This window comes from Falco cherrug, chromosome Z (genome assembly GCF_023634085.1).
Source record: "Falco cherrug isolate bFalChe1 chromosome Z, bFalChe1.pri, whole genome shotgun sequence".
Classification (NCBI taxonomy): Eukaryota; Metazoa; Chordata; class Aves; order Falconiformes; family Falconidae; genus Falco; species Falco cherrug.
This window is the reverse complement of record NC_073720.1, coordinates 19,642,859-19,660,801: the sequence shown is the minus strand read 5'-3', so window position 1 is coordinate 19,660,801 and position 17,943 is coordinate 19,642,859. Positions and strand designations below refer to the sequence as shown.

The window sequence follows — 17,943 nt, the reverse complement described above, 5'->3', positions numbered from 1 at the left end:
CCCCATCCCTACCCCTCACCTTCCTTTCATAGGTTTTCTAGAATTAATTCTCATACTGTAGAACTAAAATACATACCCTCTGCAAACTTATTTTCCAACTCTGTGTTTCCAATGGCTTTTGCAGCCTGACACATCTGACGGAGCAATTCTTCTAGCCTTCTCATGCAACGAATTATGCTACCTGTACAAAAAGAGAGAAAACTTTATCTCCTGCCCCACCACGTCACTGAACAATTCAGTTGCTTGAGCCCACTTGGCAGCAAGCCAACAGTTCCTTCTCCAACCCTGTTCAATTTATCTAGAATCCAATGGTGAGGAATACTTGTATGTCTCACACTTGGTTTCTGTTAACAGTAAATTTCTCCCATTAGGTACTTACTTGAAACTGTCTCCAAATGCTTCTCCTGTTCTTGTTTTCCTTCTATCTTCACAGCCTCTAAGACCTTCTCAGCTGTTTAGTAATTCCTTGAGACTTCCCTCAAAAACCATACACGTTTGAGGGATTTACAGGGTTGCTGCTTCAAGAACCACCACACACAGTTTGTGTTTTGTTTTGGTTTTGATAGTGCAGTAAGTGATCTACATTATTGCTACGGACCACTTGGTTGCACACTTGCAGTAATGCATACAAGCTCAGTATTGACATGGCTCCTACCCTGCAAACTAATAACCATTGTAGTTTGTTATGTGTTCACCTCCCAACTTCTCCGCTTAGCCCAAGTCACTGTAACAAGTAACACAAAATGATCCTAATGCTTACACTTTTCTAGCAGCATGCAAACAGTATGCTGCCTGGTCATTTTCTCCAGCATCATCTCATGCCTACAGTGTAAAACTACTATGTGCAAAATGACTGCCATACAATAAATATGGAATGAAGGGATTAAAAGCTGTCCTGCTAAGAAGGACTTGGGGGTACTGGTAGATGAAAAACTGGGTATGAGCTGGCAGCATGGGCTCACAGCCCAGGAAGGCAACCTGGGCTACATCAAAAGAAGCATGGCCAGCAGCTTGAGGGAGGTGGTTCTGTCCCTCTGTTCTGCTCTGGTGAGACCCCACCTGGAGCACTGCATCCAGCTCTAGGGGCCCTCAGCACAGGGAAGACATGGACCTGTTTGGATCCAGAGGAATGCCATGAAAACAATCAGAGGGCTGGAGCATCTCGCCTATGAGGGCAGGCTGAGACAACCTGGGGTGGTTCAGCCTGAAGAAGAGAAGGCTCTAGGGAGACCTTATCTCAGCCTTTCAGCACTTTCAGCACTTAATAGGGGGCTTACAAGAAAGACGGACAAACTTGAGCAGGCCCTGTTGCAACAGGAGTGTAAGGAAGAAAGAGGTTGCCCAGAGAGGTGGTAGATGTCCCATCCCTTGACACACTCAAGGTCCAGCTGGACCGAGCTCTGAGCAACCTGATCAAGTTGAACATGTCCCCGCTCACTACAGGGGGAGTTTGGACTAGACCTTTCTATGATTCAGTGAAATACTAGCTCTAGACAAGGCATAATACCACCTGTAGTAAAAACTGTCCAAATGGAAATACTCTACGAAGGTGTACTCTACGAAGGTGTTGGGAAAGTGAGAAGTAAAATAACACCTCTCTTAAAAATAAATAAAAACATTCATATGGTACCAGTAGGCTATGTCACCTTCTACAGTAAGAAGTTTGTGTAAACACAGCAGTCTGTAAAACCTATTGCAATGACATAAGACCCCCATACACAGTCTCTTGGACACAAAGTGCAAAGCCAAAGCAAGTGAACTGCCAGCAGCTCCCCCGAGCACGGCCACACCGTGTGGTGGCACGCCCCAGCTCAAGGCCAACCCTGACAACTGTTCCAGGGAGTACTCATTTACAGGCAGCGTAGCAGGGGCTGGTGCAGACATATTTCTTTTGTGCATGAAAAAACCTGCATTTTTGGAATAAATGGCTATTGTCTATGCTTACTTCCACAAAACAAAACAATCCGGAGTTGATTAGTAGGATACTTAGCTCAGTTTACCATTCTTCCCTACAACTTTATAAAGCTTCTCTGTTTTCCCAACACACATTTCAGCTTAATGACAACTCAATTTCATTAGCCAATCAACACTGCTCCACCTGTAGCAAGCACACTTGCTTTCGCTGCGCAACCTGAAAAGGCAGCCATTTACATACCATGACCATGAGCTTTCACACTACTCACAACTGCAGCAAAAGGGGTTTCAGACACTTGACCATCCGTACCAATTAAACAGCAGAAGACCATCTATCTGAAAGCTTGTGAGAGTGGAAGCATGCCATCAACACACAAGATTTCTGTCTAGGAAAGTTCTGCTAGTGCCTGTTAGCCTGGATAGCAGCACAAACCCAAACATTAGTCTCTCACTCATGAAAAGCAGTCTTTCAGAACACCCTTGTAGTAAGTTGTGGGGAGGGGAGTGATGAAAAACCAGTTTAAAAAAAGTGGTGGCTTCCAATGCACTCTTAATGGCTGGCCCATTTCCTGCGTTCTTACTAAAATTGGTGCAAAACAGTGAAGGGGGGACTCCATGTAACAGCTGCAACTCACGACTGCTAATTTGACATTGCCCAAAAGGCAAAGAGGAAAATACACCTCCTTTTAGAGCGTTAATAAGCCATCATGCTATACCTCATGGTAACAACCTCTACCAAAACTAAAACAGGCAGCACCACCACCCAAAATGAAAAATTGTACTTAAGATCAAAATAAGGATGCTGTGGGTTTGGGTCTGTGTTTCGTTGTTTGTGTTTGATGTTTTCGGGGGGGGTGGTTGGTGTTTTTTTTGTGTATTGTTTTTTAGTTTCTTTGAAATCACTATAATGTCTTGGCTAACCAGGGCAAACTCCCCTGGGATTTAGCAACACCACACTGCATTTAAGGTAAGCGTAACTGACAGTGGATGTTTGAAGTACTTTCCTTCCTCTTGGACAATGCACAGAAAACCAGCCTATTAAAAGTTAAGGGAAAAGTCATGCGTCAACCCCTGCCACAACAGCTGAACTTCTCAAAATAGCCCCTAAGATCTAATTTTGAGGGAGCTAGCACTGTTGACTAGGGCAAAGCTGACCAACTAGCCTAAGGCCAAATATGGTAAATGGAAAACATTGCTGCCTGATGTATTCTCAACATCGTCAGATGTGCCAACATAAAAATATAGGCCACCTATTGCTTCTCCTTTTGTGTTCCCCTTATTCAGGGTACCTCTAGATCAGATGAAAGGCTCAGACATTCGTTGCAACAGTAAGAATCTGCTGAATGCAGAATCAAAGACTGCCAGGATTTCTGTTGCTCGCAGGCAACCTGCTTTACAAAATTCCTGGGTCTGTGCATTGGATTACAGAAATGCATGAATTCCTTGGTTCTAAGGGGTGCCATTTGCAACTGTGCACATACAGACAAGAAAACGGCATTTGGAGAGGTAAAACAATGGTGACAGTAGCAACCTGAAAAAGGATTTTCAAGAATCACTCATTACACACAGCCTCATAAGACTGGTGCACCTAGTCTGCTGTTCTTCACAACTTTAACACAGCCAGTAAAAGATGAAATTAGGTTCTTCATTCTGGTTTGACCTTCAGGTGAATGGTTTGTCTTTTTGTGAAGTATCTGGGCTTTAAGTCATCCTAATTTTAAAATAATGAAAACTAAGTATTCTTCCTCAAGGGACAGTTTCTAATACTCCAGTTTTAGGAACTAAATTAATGCAGATGACAGGTTACATCTTGGCTTTCCAAATATCTGCACTGCACTGCTGTGATGAACCATCTGAAACAGACTTAGTTACCTCTCACTTCTGTCATCATTAACATAGCAGGAGGAACCTTCCATTTGCCAAGTAAATAAAACATTTAACCGTAATGAAGACAAGCACATGAGCTGTACTTCTAAATGGCAAGCATTTGCAACAGGGTGTTTCCCCCTTTAACCTGCAAAAGTAAGCATTACCTCCTGTTGCAATACTTCGGATTTCTGAGTTTTATAGGAAGTTCTTAAAATGTAGAGATACCCTTTAAGTCTGCTACAGATTCTAAATTATCAACAGTGTAACTATGAATTTTTTACACAGTAAACAATTTTGTCCCCTGCTTAGCTTCAGCCATGCAGATACTTGAATACATTTGAGTTAATGAATTTTGTGATCTATTATAAGGCTATTCAGAATTACCATTCCATGTTACAGAATTACTGTCTCACACCTCCTTAAGAAGAACTGATTAACATACCTTCAAAGACATCAGTCATTTTGCAGATGTGAGCAAAGTTAGCTCCATTTGCCCATGTATACACAACATCCATTAGATTGGGTCTGAAAGAATTTAAGTAATTTTCTTCATCAATTTCCAGTTTGGCTTCTGCTGACACCTTGGCAATTCTTCTTGCACACTCCTTTAAAATAAAATATTTTAAGTTTACAATATGCTTAAACAGATTGTTTAACCAATAGAAAGACTTCCATATTATTAGGATGAGGTTTCCTTTTTAGTGTGAAATTATTCAAGATCAGAAACTAAACTACTGTTTACATTGTAGCAGCCTGTGCTAACTACTTACATTGTAGCAAGCAAGCTTATGAAAGCTTTTAAATGCATGTTCTGAATTAGGGCAAAGATTCCTTGCGAACAAGATAACCCATTACTACACACTGCAAAACCACATGCAGTGCCAGGCCAAATTCACTGATGATCCAAAATTAAGTCTTCACTGTGCGCTTATTACACTTACACACTGTACGCACATTAATATTAACCTTGAGTTCAGAAAGATTTCTAATGCACAGATTACCTGCATTTGCCGAAGCGGTCCTGCCAGCTGCTCTGTCAGTTTTGGCATTTCACTGGACTGAAAAAGAAATAATCTTAAATAATCTCATGCGCTCCCACACGTTTGCTCTACACCAAATTAAATACAAAAATAGAAATTCAGCGTGTGGTAGTGCTGTTGTAAGTTATTCCAAACTCCTCAAACTTGTTACCAAACACTAAAATTTACTGAACTCCCCCAAGTGCTTGCTCCAAAAACTAAATCAGAAAATTAAATCTTTCTGTACAGTACGCCAATGGTATGAAAAAAAAGCACCTGCTTTCTGAATACTTCCAAAATTCCCTCTATTTAGTTTTCCATACTTTTGAACTGCCAAAATGCTGATCATTTATTGCTTTAACTGTTAGAAGCTTTTCTTGAAGAATATAAAAAGCAAGTGTTTTTAATAACTTAAACATAAGTGGTTTATATGTGCTATTGTTCAGTGAACCACAATATTCTAACTAGCAAAGGCTTACCTTGGCATTCCGTCTACTAACAAAAGAAACTCCTTAGCATCTGCTGCTAATGTGCTTTCCACATTTAGAATCAACCCAAGTCATGCATCTTGCTAGCTGTCTGCAGTAGTATTTCATATGGAAGTTCATTTTTACTGTATTTTCCTGACAAGGCTAAACTTCTATAAAGGTTGTAGGTGGAAAAACGACAGCATCTGATATTAAATGTCCATGGTTTTGCTTTTAATAACATATGGTCTGCTTTTGATATCATATCCATGTGGTACTGCCACTTCCATCAATAGGTTAAGGGTACTGTCCAAATAACATAACACAGGCAGGCATGTCTCAGAATTTAAGATACCCTCACCCTGGAGTGCAGGAACAGAGACTGTTAAGCCTCTTTTTTGAAATAATCATTCTAGATTTTAAATTATACAGATGTGTGTGTGTGTGTATACATACATAAAGACAAGAATGTATGCTGAGAATCTATTAATATTGCTTCATTGCATGAGGAGGAAACAGTGGTAGATTCAGTACAAGGACTGCAATTTCATACAACTTTTGGTATGTCATTCATGAGGAAAGACATTTTAGCACTGAAGCTGCAATGCTTTTGGCAAATTCAATGGGAATTCATGTCAAACACCTTTGGAAAGATAAAAAGTGTGTAATAGCTTGTACTGCTATGACCGATTTCTGGAACTGAGTTATAAATAATACTGTTGTAGACAGGAAGATCTGGAATTCATGAACTGAAGAAATAACTTACATTCTCTTGAAATACAAAACAGCTTAATAGTGCAGTTGCCTGTTCTGCAGATAAGTCATTGAAGAGACCATTGAACATCATTTCTGTCAGGAGTAGTTCATCAGCACTAAAATAAAGAGAAAGAGAAGGAAGCTTAGGGAAGCTTACTGAAATGTAATTTTAAAATTATGTACTATTAATCTATTTTGTGAAGCAACTCAATATAGGTAAGAAACAATAACGTCTTAATTTTTCTTACGGGAACACCAAATTCTAATATATTAGCTTTTTAAGAGGGATGATAATCGTAACAGAGTGAGACAGTATTTTAAACAAACTAAAAGCTCTTACAGGACTACAAAGAATCTCTCCTGATAGTTCATAAAAGTTAGTATTAATGGTCGCTTTGGTCAGGTTTTATCAGACAGGACATCAGTAGATTGAAAAGGACTAGAGTTAGGCAACTTATGAAAAGGGACTAAAATCAGTATTGCTGCTGCTCAAAAAAGATTGAACTGGATTATTTCCAAGATACTGAAAAGCGTAGCAAACTTGCTTCAATTTGCTTGTAAAATAAAGACATATCAGGCAAATGCATACAATGTGGGAAAAAAAGTCCATCTTTTTACAAAGAAAAGTGTAACTCCTCAGCAAACAGTTCCTGAAAGTCACAAAGTTGATAAAATCCTGAGCTTCCCTATTTGCTATAAAATTTTGCAGTGAGAAAAAAGTAACTAGATATACAACAAATACAGGTAGCATCTGTCAAACTATCTGTAAGGCAAGGAGTACAGCAGTCACTGTAACTTTCAAAAATACGTAATTCTATGAAAATCTGAGTTACACTCTAGAAGTATTAAAGTCCAATTCATGAGTTTCCACGGAATCTTTACAGCATGTTTTAATATACATGTACCTGCTAAATGTATTACAGTAAAATGCATCACTTCCATAGATTTGTTCCAACAGACCTATGGAAGCAATCAAGCAGTATTGCAAACTTGTCAGTGACTCGGTAACTGCTGACAGTCACTGTTACACCCACACCTGTGAGAAACTGTACTCAGAGTCCTGGGAAGTGGAACCACAGAAACTGAGACCATCCTCTCAGGTACTGTACAGTATTAAATGAAAACATACGCTATTGCCTAAACTGGGTAAGAAAACAGCCATTTTCATGTCCATGCTTTAGTTTTAAAATATATTGTATTCTGTCCTTAAGTTGCTGTCTTTCCCGCTTCAATCAGTATATTCCCTCATGACACTGATCACAGAGTCTCTGAAGAACCTTTCTTCTAACTGTCTCAGAACTTTAAATATGATCTACTAATTTGAGCCAGGACGATCAAGTGTGTATTCAAGACAATAATAGCTTTGCACAGAAACCAATTACCTGCTGATTTCACAAGCAACCCGTCCTTTCATCTCAATGACATCTGAAGATGTAGCAAACCCCAGCCTTCTCAAAACACGCTTACGGCATTTCAGTTCATCCATTTGTAAGACAGTTCTGGCTTTTTTCAGTTCTCGCTTTGCTGCTTTAATATCCATAGCAATCTGAGGGGTCAGAGGAGAGAAATTACATTTTGCTGGTTTAACAGATGCAACTGTTTTCAAGATAATGTTTAATTTACATAAAGGCCTCAGAATGACAGCATATGGACATACTGGTTGACACTGACTCAGCTAACTCTACTAAAAGGGAGGTTTAAAACAAATTTCTTTAAAAAAAAAAAAATCAGCTCCAGTTACCCATAGAAAACTCTGGCAAGTTTGGGAAGTTAAGGAGTTTACCTAGAGTGGGGAAATAACTCCAACCAGCCCACATTAAAAAACCACAAAAGAAATCTTTGGTTGAGAAATAAGCACTCATCTTCTGAGACCTTTACCAAGTCTCAGCTAACCAACTATTCACTGAAATGTAACCCAAAGGCATTACTTTCTGCTATTAGAGCTTCTGCACTGTCTTGGAGTTTATCACAGTCACTGTCAACATCCTGACAGCAGGGTGCATAGTGCAGACACCCTTGCAGAATTCTGCTTGGTCCATCGGGTCCACATGCAACTTTGTGCTGCCCATACCAAAACTACCTCACTTCTGTGATGAGACTCCTGTAGAACCTGTTTTCTGGAGCAGCACAGAAACATGAGAGCTAGTTCTCTGCACAACCAGTTTCAGTCTAGCAGGGTATGATTACATAAAACAAGTGTATTGCTTCCAGGCTGGACGTCAGCTCAGAAAGCAGCAGCCCCAGGATTTGTCTGGTACACTGCCCAAGCCAATAAGCCCCATCAATTCAACTGAGCTTTGCACAAGCTTATTAAAAAATGATCAATTTCAATTATCTATGAAGACTTCACCTATACTGTATTACTGTGCTATGCCTATTTAGTGAAAAAGACTCTAGTGGCACCTCTGTAACCTTCCAATCCCTGATGACTACTTTAAAAGAGTTTTATTTTCAGATATACTTCATATATCTATCAATATAAAGGGTACAACACCACCTCAGCCAGTCTGTAGTGAGATTCAATAATTTTACTGTATTTAAAAAGTATTAACTGGGCTTATTAGTTTAAGAAGTATTATTTGGGCTTTGCAAATAAAAAGAAAAGCAAGTTAAAAGGAACTACTACTGTCTCTCACTTCAGCTAGATATAGGTACAGTGTTTTGTTTTAGTTTTTTTACCTGTGCTTTTTTTTCACAAAGTGTGTATACAGTTTCCAAGTTGGGATCATTGTGAAGAGGATGTGAATACATCCTATGCTCAAATGCCTCTACTTTTTGGATTACTTTTTTCAGTCCTTGATCTTTGATGCCCATGTCATCAATAGGGTCTAGTAATGGTACTCCATCAGGAAATCGTTTCTGTACTTCCTAAAAGCAGAAAAAGAAATTAAATATTCTTTTTGTAAGATCAGTAGCAGTAAAATAAACTATACTTTTACAAGTAAGCTGGCACAACTATAGAGACACAGAAGGCAGTAGTGTAAGTTTGTTATGTGATGTTTCAGCAGTTTTCAAAATCAAGTTTAAAATGACAAGGAGAAGCAAACTGACATATATTGTGGCTTCCCGCCCCATTTAAGAATAAAGCTGAAGATGTGACACAAACTTTAGACAAATCTCTTTAGAACAAGTTGTCTTGGGTTCAAGAGTACCTCACTACCAGAGCAGAGAGCTTACACAGCCTAGTGGAACTTACTTGTATAGATTTTAACACACTTTGCCTGTTGTCAATGGGCCTCAGGTCTTTCGGTATGTAGAGTCGGACACTGCTGATAGCTGAGAGAAGATGTACCAAAACAGGAACAACCTATCAAAGAGAGTGCAGTAACTGATGAATCAGTGAAAAATGTATTTATTATTACTGTTTCATAGCAAAACTTTACAAAGGAAAAGGACAACTGAGTGCACAAAGACATAGCAGTGGTAAAGGAGTATCAGGAAGCAGGAAAATGTGGGTAAAGAGATAAAAGTATTAATAAGGAAGAAAACAAGGTTTGTCCAAATGGAAAAATTTTGTATTCAGTTAAATCTTGAGAAAAGCTACATGTGGGGAAAAAAATATTCATTTTTTCTATTACTTTGCCATTTATCTGCTGTAATACCTACCTCTTACCATCCGAACCAAATTATTGCCATATACTTAACTAGGAATGCTAACAATAAACAATATCAAATCAGAAATACATATTCATAGGTTTCAAAACCATGAAGATACCATGAAGAATCAATACTCTAACCCAAGCTTTAAATGGACTTGGGGGGGGAAGAAGTGGACAAATTAAAAACTGTCTCCGATGTGCAGACTGCAATTGTTTGTCTTGATATAGGGTTTCAAATTGAAAAATTTAAATAATATGCAAATGGTCTCACAAAAAATTTCAACTTAAGTTTAGAATGAGATAGCCTCACAAAGCTGAAAGGGTCTGAAAAAGAGAAAGAAATTTTAAAAAATTCCATTTCCAGAGACAGAAGATACTGCTAAGTATCTTCAAAGAGCATTTGCTAAAGCTTATTACTTGAGGATTTCTTGTACAAGCAAGAAAAAAAAGTATAGACACTTGTTTATCCACGGATTTTATCACATATGTAAGTAATTTTACAACTTTGTAGTTCTAAAAAAAGACTGGTATTGTCTTTAATCTACTGATTTGAAAAATATAACACAACAGTAAGTTTCAAAGTACTTCTACAGTAATTAATTCACTCAAGTATTTTGTTCACACTTGAAAATTTCCTCTTTGGTGAAGTCAGCAACTGTTTTAAGAAAGCACAATTAGGTGTACAGCTCCTTTCTCTTCCTTAATGCATTAACCCCTTTTACCACAGTCTGCAAATGCTTTGGAAATAGAATTTTTGAGAACATTTATCAGAAACTATTGATAATAAACGTGTGTAACAAACCTGCATCTCTCCTTTCTCATCAGGTCTGGCTGGCTTTGCAGCCTCAGTAGCAGAATTTTTCAAACTCTCTTTGCTGCAGTGTAGTAGCACTTCAACAATATATAATGGGTCCAATTCACCAGAATTTGGCTGTTAGGGGCACAGAAGAAACAGGTCCAGGTCCATAAGAGTTATTTTAAAATACCAGCAAGAATGGAAGGAAAAAGCATGATTTATTCAATACTAAAAGTATGAAACGAGCTACTGCTCTTCACAGAACATGAGCTCAGTGATGCAATACATTCTAAAAACTACTGAATCAGTATTGATTGAAAGATCCCTCACACAGAACACTTGAAAAAAACTACCCTTTCCCCATCCTCCCTTGACAGTGTAGCCTGAAGTCTACTTGTGGCTTCAGGTGCTTCTGCCTTTTCTTCTAGCTGTAGCTCTTTCAAAGTAAGCCAACCTCTTTTGTTACTGTAATGCAAAATATTTGCATCATGCTAGCAGTACTGAACTTTGTCTGCTTTTCAAAAAAACCCCAAATTTGGGGGATCTCTTTCATTTGCAGTTTTGCAAGTTCAAGTTTTTCCTCACAAAACCATAGAAAAATCTTTCAAACGTAACAGCTTGTATCTCCAGCAAACAGGAAGCTGCATCTTGCAGGCCACATCTTTATAAACCCCAAACATAACATCTGACATTCATTTAAAGAACACAAACATGCAGATATGGTGGTTAAAGACTATTGTTCACAAAGCCATAACCTTTAATATACACTGCTTTAAAAAAACCTGACATTAGTTACTTGACTGGATCAATAGGCACTAAGGTTGCTCAAATACACTCCCACTATAAGCAAATCTTTTTATAACTTGGCACAGAACTAAGTTATAGGCCTAACACTGCAGGCAAGACTTTTAAAACAGTATGTGCAAGCTTCTCTGCTTCCAAATATGAGAAAGACAAAACAGTCTTTTCAAAATCCTGTGTTAACCCAGTTCAGTTTTACTGGGCAATATTTTTCATTACAAACCTAAAACATACTATTTTCTTTTACTGCATGCAAAGCAGGGTGGAACCAGCTAGCATTTCCAAGAGATTCTCAGAAGCACTATGAGAAATTGCCACAATAAACTAGACAGAAAAACAAGGTTATCCTGTTCTACAGTATACATAATTATTCAAGAAATGCAATTACTTGCTGGGGAAGGAACTGTTCCTCTGAATTCTATCCAACATTTGCAGAAAGCACTCACAGCAATGTGCAAGACTCATACCACTGAATTAGAATTTTAAAGTAATATCCACATACATCAAATCAGTACCCAGCCAAAGCCACAGAAAGCATAATGCTGACTTGAACAAAGAAGAGACTAAACTCACAGCTGCACATATATGCTACAGATGATAATAGAGCTGGAGATGTCTAGAAAATGAGAACAAAAAATATTTCTATAAGCAACAGTATTGTAAACCCATTAATACAGCAGGTGTATAGATGCAATTAACATTCGCTGTTAATATTACTCTCTTTAAATTTACATACACCAATGGCTTTTAGACATTGCTGAGACCTGACTTAATCTAGAACTGCTTTTTGAATGTGTACTGTTTCCTTCAGTGGGTTTTCTACCTTTTAGGTACTAAACCCTTGAACAGGAACACATGTTTTTATATGCTAGAGTAAAATAAGACTAGAACACCCTGTAAAAAATTTAGTCACAGACATCTCTGTCATATCATATTGCATGATTAGTTATATTTCAAGGATTTTAGATTTGCCCCAAAACATCTATTACTTCATGTGCCTGGAAACAAAACAAGGTAAGACAGTTGATCATATCTGCAAATCAAGCAATATGGCACAGATCACAAATTCAGATTCCCAGATTAATAACATCTGACTCATGGAAAATTCAATGACCATGACACAGCACTAAAATTTATGTTTACGCAGTAAACAATATAAACAAACATGAACAGAGAAGCAGGAGAATTTAAGTTTAACATACAAGGATTATAGCAATCTAAATAGGAAAGGCCAAATTGCAGCAGCTGAAATTCTAATACCAGCAACCATTAACAGACAAAAATCTGATGTCTAGAATCAAGGATCAGATGACAATATGGACTATAAACAGCACAATAAAACTAGCACACTGCTGGCACAATCTAGTGGAAATAAAATTTCTTACTCAAAAATGAATTCCAAAGCAAACAGTTACTTTGCTGCCTATTATAATGTACAATATATAGCAAGCAGTACCACTTGAAATAAATTCTCTCTACTGTAATTCAGGATAAAATACTGTTTGCATTCACAATTTTGTGGAACACTGCAGTGTGAAATTATGCTGGAAAAACATCTAAATAAACAATGAACGTAACTGGCAATGACTCATGCTTTTGCTTTCAATTGCAATTAATAAAGAGAATTACTCAGTGAAATACAGACATACTTTAACTCTGAATGTCAATCTTCATTACATATCTTCCGTACTAGAAAAAGGACTTCATTAGAAACTATGACACAGTGAAGAATTTACAACTAAAGAGAAACTAGTAATATAGACTGAATTCAACATAATTTCTAAGAGCAAATCCAAAGAACTGTCACAGCTTAGAAGTGGATGAAGATTTAAAGATGTGGCATAATAACGATATACTTCCAATACTAAGTAAGTATACTACTACATTAAACTAATGGGGAAATGCATCTGTATCCCAGGACAAAAATACATTGAATAGACACATTAAAATGGGTAAATAACAGCTTCTTCATTTGTTTTGCCTCTGCTCATAGAAACTAGTCTTCCCATACCGATTTTAAGTTACATAGCTTTAAGTCTGTTCCATAATTTTCAGCACCTATTGTCATTCTTTCCATAGAACTCAGAAGGAAAAATTCAACCCAGCTGCTAGAATGACTTAATGAAAAAAGTGCTGCTGGAGCCATGGAGCCAGAGCCATCTCCTGCAGAACAGACTGTAATTTCAAAGCTAATGTTTAAACCTAAGGGCTTTATACAACAGTGAGACAAGCCAGATAGGGAAGGCAAATAGGTATGCGGATAAAATATGACACAGACAGAAGAAATGCCTCCAGTGACAAAGAAGTTGGCAATTTTACATAGAAAGTTTGGGTGACGGGGAAATCTGTTTTAATGCTCATGTGGCCCTATGAAAAAAGCAATTTATAAGCAAAAGTTTAAGCAATAGCAGTCACAATCCAGTCTTCCAACTTGAAAAAGGAAGAAATGTGACTTTCAAAAGGAAGATGGAAAACCAGAACAAAATCTTTTTTAATAAGTTCTGTATGCACACATTTTTCTCATTTCCTCTTTAATGAATATATATTAGAGAAGCACCAAAAGGTGCCACAGTGCACAGGCGCCACCAGAACTTGACGAAGACAACTTCTCATTTAGGCCTAGTAATTAATGCTAATGCTCTCCTGCCAAAATTACAGCAAAAATGCTACCACAGAAGAATACACTTTAAACTTAGGTTTTAGTTTAGCCAGCTGAGTTGCTTGTCAAAACATTTCTGAAATGGAGACCAAAACATCATCCCTGGGGTTATGCGGAAACCAACTATAAAAATGGATTTTTGGAAGGAAACCCAAATCTGGCTTCTATTGCATCACTGTCCTCTGTATTTTTTTCCACATTTCCCTGAACCCATTGCTATTGTTTTGCTCTCTTTGCATTTTAAGTTTCCAACCCTAAACTCTACAGCAACACCCCAGAGGACAAGGAATCCCATGCCTCATGCACAAGCTTAGGACTCAAGACACAATTCCCCAGTTTAAGATAATAGTCTATATAGTGCCAAATGTCAGCCTTTCTATGCTGTCAACCCTTAAGTTTCTACAGATTTTCTGAGAGTAGAAAACGTATCTTTCCCATGAATGGCTTAGTGTAGCACTGTTGGGGATTTCTCACAGGCAGACCAAGTATTCGGAAATTACTGTAGTGCCATGTGCACTTTTTTTTTATCCCAGACACAAGCAAGCATTATCTTTGTAAATACGCTAAAAGCTAAGAAATTAACACAACACTTAGGGTTTGTCCCACCTTCCAGTTTTTTCCTTTATACTTTCATTTCAGGAAGGCTTGAGCTTTTTGTAAATTTGGGGTGAAAGGGAATTTTTTTGCCTTTGAAAACTACAAAGAAAATTCTATCTTATTTTCAAAAAAAGCGGTAAGGTATATATTTTTCTAACAGAAAGAATGTATATTTTACCTTAACATTCGATTTCTTAGAGAAATTAACAACCACTCCCCATCCAAAGTCATCACCTTCATTCTTCACCTAAAAATATTACAAAGATATTATAACCCATGTATAATCACATTCTAGCAAGCAGATCATAGTAATGGACTAATATTCAAAACAAACACATTTCTTTTAATTAATTTTTGAATGTTTAACACAGAAACATAACAAAATTTAAAAAGTATTGCTTAGAGTGATGCAACGTAATTTTTCAAGATGGTAAGTGGCAGACACAAATGAATCCTGCAGATTGCAAGGATAGGTAGAGATGTGAAATAAAAACAAAACAAAAGAAAAATCAAATTACCTTTACCAGTCTTCCTGGCTGTAGGAAGGGCAAGCAATACTTTGGTTTGTGAACATATTCTTCAATCTCTTTACCCAGTTTTGCAAGCTGCTGTCGGATTTTGTAGTATATGACCACATTTTCCTCATTGGGAATTGCTATTTTGTTGTACTGTCCTTCCAAATTATTCACTTCTATAATACAAAGTATAATGTCATGGAAATTAATAACTTCATAGATTTAGAAATCAATGTTTCACTTCCAGATCTATATAACTAGTGTTTTGTCACCATTTTTCACATTAATTTCCTATTGACAATAATCCATTCTCTGGAAAGCTAGAAATCTATAAATGTGCATTTTATTTCTAGGAAAATAAATATTAATGCTTTTTTTTTTTTTTTTTTTAATAATAAACAAGCTTGAGAAAACAGAGAAGGCTAGATCCCCAATCCAGGAATTTCTGATTTAGGGTTGCAGAGAAGTCCCACAAAAACTTGCAATTATTTTTAGGAGAGTGTTCACTGCCTACCAGTACTCTTCTGCCTCCTCCTATGAAAATGAGATTACTCAAAGACATCTTCTAACAAGACGTCTTCCAATAAGAGAGAAGTTGGTGGAAGATGCTCTTCCTAACCTGTTTTAGGCTCTGATTTAATCAGTTGGAAATCAGTATTTTCTTCCTTCATTTTTACACCTTATTTAGGCAAATCAGTTTTTATTATAAGCAAAATGCTTCATTCATTCAACACTAGTAATACCATAAACAAAGGACACATTATAAAGATCTCTTTTTCCTCTCTAGCAACTCACTGTCTTGTATACTATTTGAATGCATATGGGTGACTCAGAAACCCCACTTCACTGGAACTTGCGAGACAGCTCAGGGAATTTCTCCCTATTTTTAGATGTCAACTTTTTGAAGAAAAAAACAGTAATCCATACTCACAGCATAATTTCCTCCTTGATCTAAACAACCGTTTCTCTCCTTTGTGTTTTTAATTGCAGTTGAAGCAATTAAAAAATTGTAACACCCAGTATGGTGCCTAAATAAAAAATGTCCAAGAAATAAGAAAAATGTTCTCCTGCTCCATTTCTCTATTTAAATGGCAATGCTGGAATTCTAGACTGAAGAGCTAGGCATGCGCAATGGAACAGGTTGGTTTTCAGGAAATACCTACTATATTTGACTACTACCATCTTAATACTGCATCTGCCAACTAACAGAAACTCTACAAAGGGAATCACACACATACTCTGCACATTTATCAAAGCTACACAGACACACACACACCGTGTCTCTCTTACTATTCATTTAACAAACAAACAGGTGAACTGCTCATTCATCAATGGCAAAGGAAGTAGTTGCCTCTCATGTTCTTAAGATTCTTCTGGGTTAAGTTTTGAAAGAGGCCTCACTCTCAAACACTGGCTGAGATCTTTGGAAACTGACTTTGGCTCAGGAAAACACAGTATTTAAAGATCATGGTTTAACATTTAGTTACTCAGTGAAGAGCACATGATGTCTCGGTCCTCTCTGAATTATGCTTTGTGTTTTAATTAAGCATTTTTTCCTATACTACTTTGAATGAAGTGTGCATGAGTTCTTTTTAGAGATGGCAATGCAATATTAAAGTTACATTTCTTTTAGCCAAGTTCTGCATATCAAAAAGGAGTAACTTTTCCCTGCACCTTTTAGAATTGTTTTTCCTTCTTCTTGTCCTACAGCAGGGGTCCTCAAACTTTTTAACCAGGGGGCCGGCGCGTGGATGAAGTGGCAGGCAGTCATCTGCGGCTGCTTGGTTTCCTCCCCCAAGCCCCGGTGCAGGGGGGGGGAGTGGGGGGGGTCTGTAAATACCGGGGGCCGGACTGAGGACCCTGGGGGGCCGTATCAGGCCCGCGGGCCATAGTTTGAGGACCCCTGTCCTACAGTTTAGCAATGTGACAACCATTCTTGTCTGATTCAGAGAAGAAAGTTCTCTTCACAGAATGACACTGCATATCAATATAGGTCCTAGAACAGGAGGAAACTACTCTTACTGAAACTATAACCTAACAGCAAAAGGTGCAGTGGCAACTGTTGGCAGGGAAGAGAAGAACTGCATAGATAAAAACTCTTACCAGCATAATGAAGTTTAACTACCCAATCTCAAATGCAACATCTTTCATACTGACTCTCATGAGTACAACACAGTAATACTCACTTTCTACTATTTCTGGAATAGTTCTGTAATGTTGGAACTGATAGAAGGATTTTTCTAACATGTATTCAGGATTAATTTCCTCTACTCGAAGCAAGTTCAATACCATGTTGTACGTCAGGTGGAATGCACTGTTTAAAGGATCAGCTGAACCCTGAAAAAGATCCAAGAACACTATCCAGTTAAAAATATTAAGTGCAACATATAAGAACATATCAAATAAACCACGATGCAGTGTTTTATATGAGGAGCTGCTTTGCTGGGTAGTACCACTTGTCTTGAATTTAATAGTACATGTCTCATCAAATCCTAAGGAATTTTATTATGCTGAACATGTAACAGTATTTATGTCTCACTGTATCTATAGTTATACTACAATATTATAAATTAGATCTGATATGGAGTGAAAAGTTCAGATTAAAAACTTGGATGTTTCTTATAGTCTATTATAATTTGGATTCCATTATCTGAAGTTTAAAATAATAAGCTATTTAACTATTTAAAGCAATCCATTATTTTAACACTCTGAAAGAACTTATTTGCACACCTTTTTCTCTTAATACTTACTGATCACACCAGTGTCTTGGGAAGCCTGTTCAAAAATAGGTGGTCTGCAACTCCTTTAATTTATGTAAAGCCTCATTATAGAATTAATTTATTTCTTGCCCAAGAGAGGTTGTGGACTCTCCACTTGTTAAGATACACAAAAGCCATCTGGACACTGTCCTCAGCAGCCTACTCTAGATGACCCTGCTTGAGCAGGTAGCT

General features: G+C 37.5%; 1 protein-coding gene across 1 annotated transcript in view; it reads right to left on the bottom strand.

Moving 5' to 3' along the window:
• The window catches only part of MTREX (Mtr4 exosome RNA helicase), a 49,409-nt gene that overhangs the window by 515 nt on the left and 30,951 nt on the right, over nucleotides 1-17,943 (bottom strand). The window contains exons 16-26 of the mRNA XM_005438675.4: nucleotides 17,179-17,329; nucleotides 14,996-15,168; nucleotides 14,656-14,724; nucleotides 10,427-10,555; nucleotides 9,222-9,332; nucleotides 8,705-8,893; nucleotides 7,408-7,571; nucleotides 6,036-6,141; nucleotides 4,785-4,841; nucleotides 4,226-4,388; nucleotides 77-181 (exon numbers count right to left, since the gene is read on the bottom strand). Coding sequence (XP_005438732.1) covers nucleotides 77-181; nucleotides 4,226-4,388; nucleotides 4,785-4,841; nucleotides 6,036-6,141; nucleotides 7,408-7,571; nucleotides 8,705-8,893; nucleotides 9,222-9,332; nucleotides 10,427-10,555; nucleotides 14,656-14,724; nucleotides 14,996-15,168; nucleotides 17,179-17,329 — 1,417 coding nt within the window. The remainder of the gene's footprint in view (nucleotides 1-76; nucleotides 182-4,225; nucleotides 4,389-4,784; nucleotides 4,842-6,035; nucleotides 6,142-7,407; nucleotides 7,572-8,704; nucleotides 8,894-9,221; nucleotides 9,333-10,426; nucleotides 10,556-14,655; nucleotides 14,725-14,995; nucleotides 15,169-17,178; nucleotides 17,330-17,943) is intronic.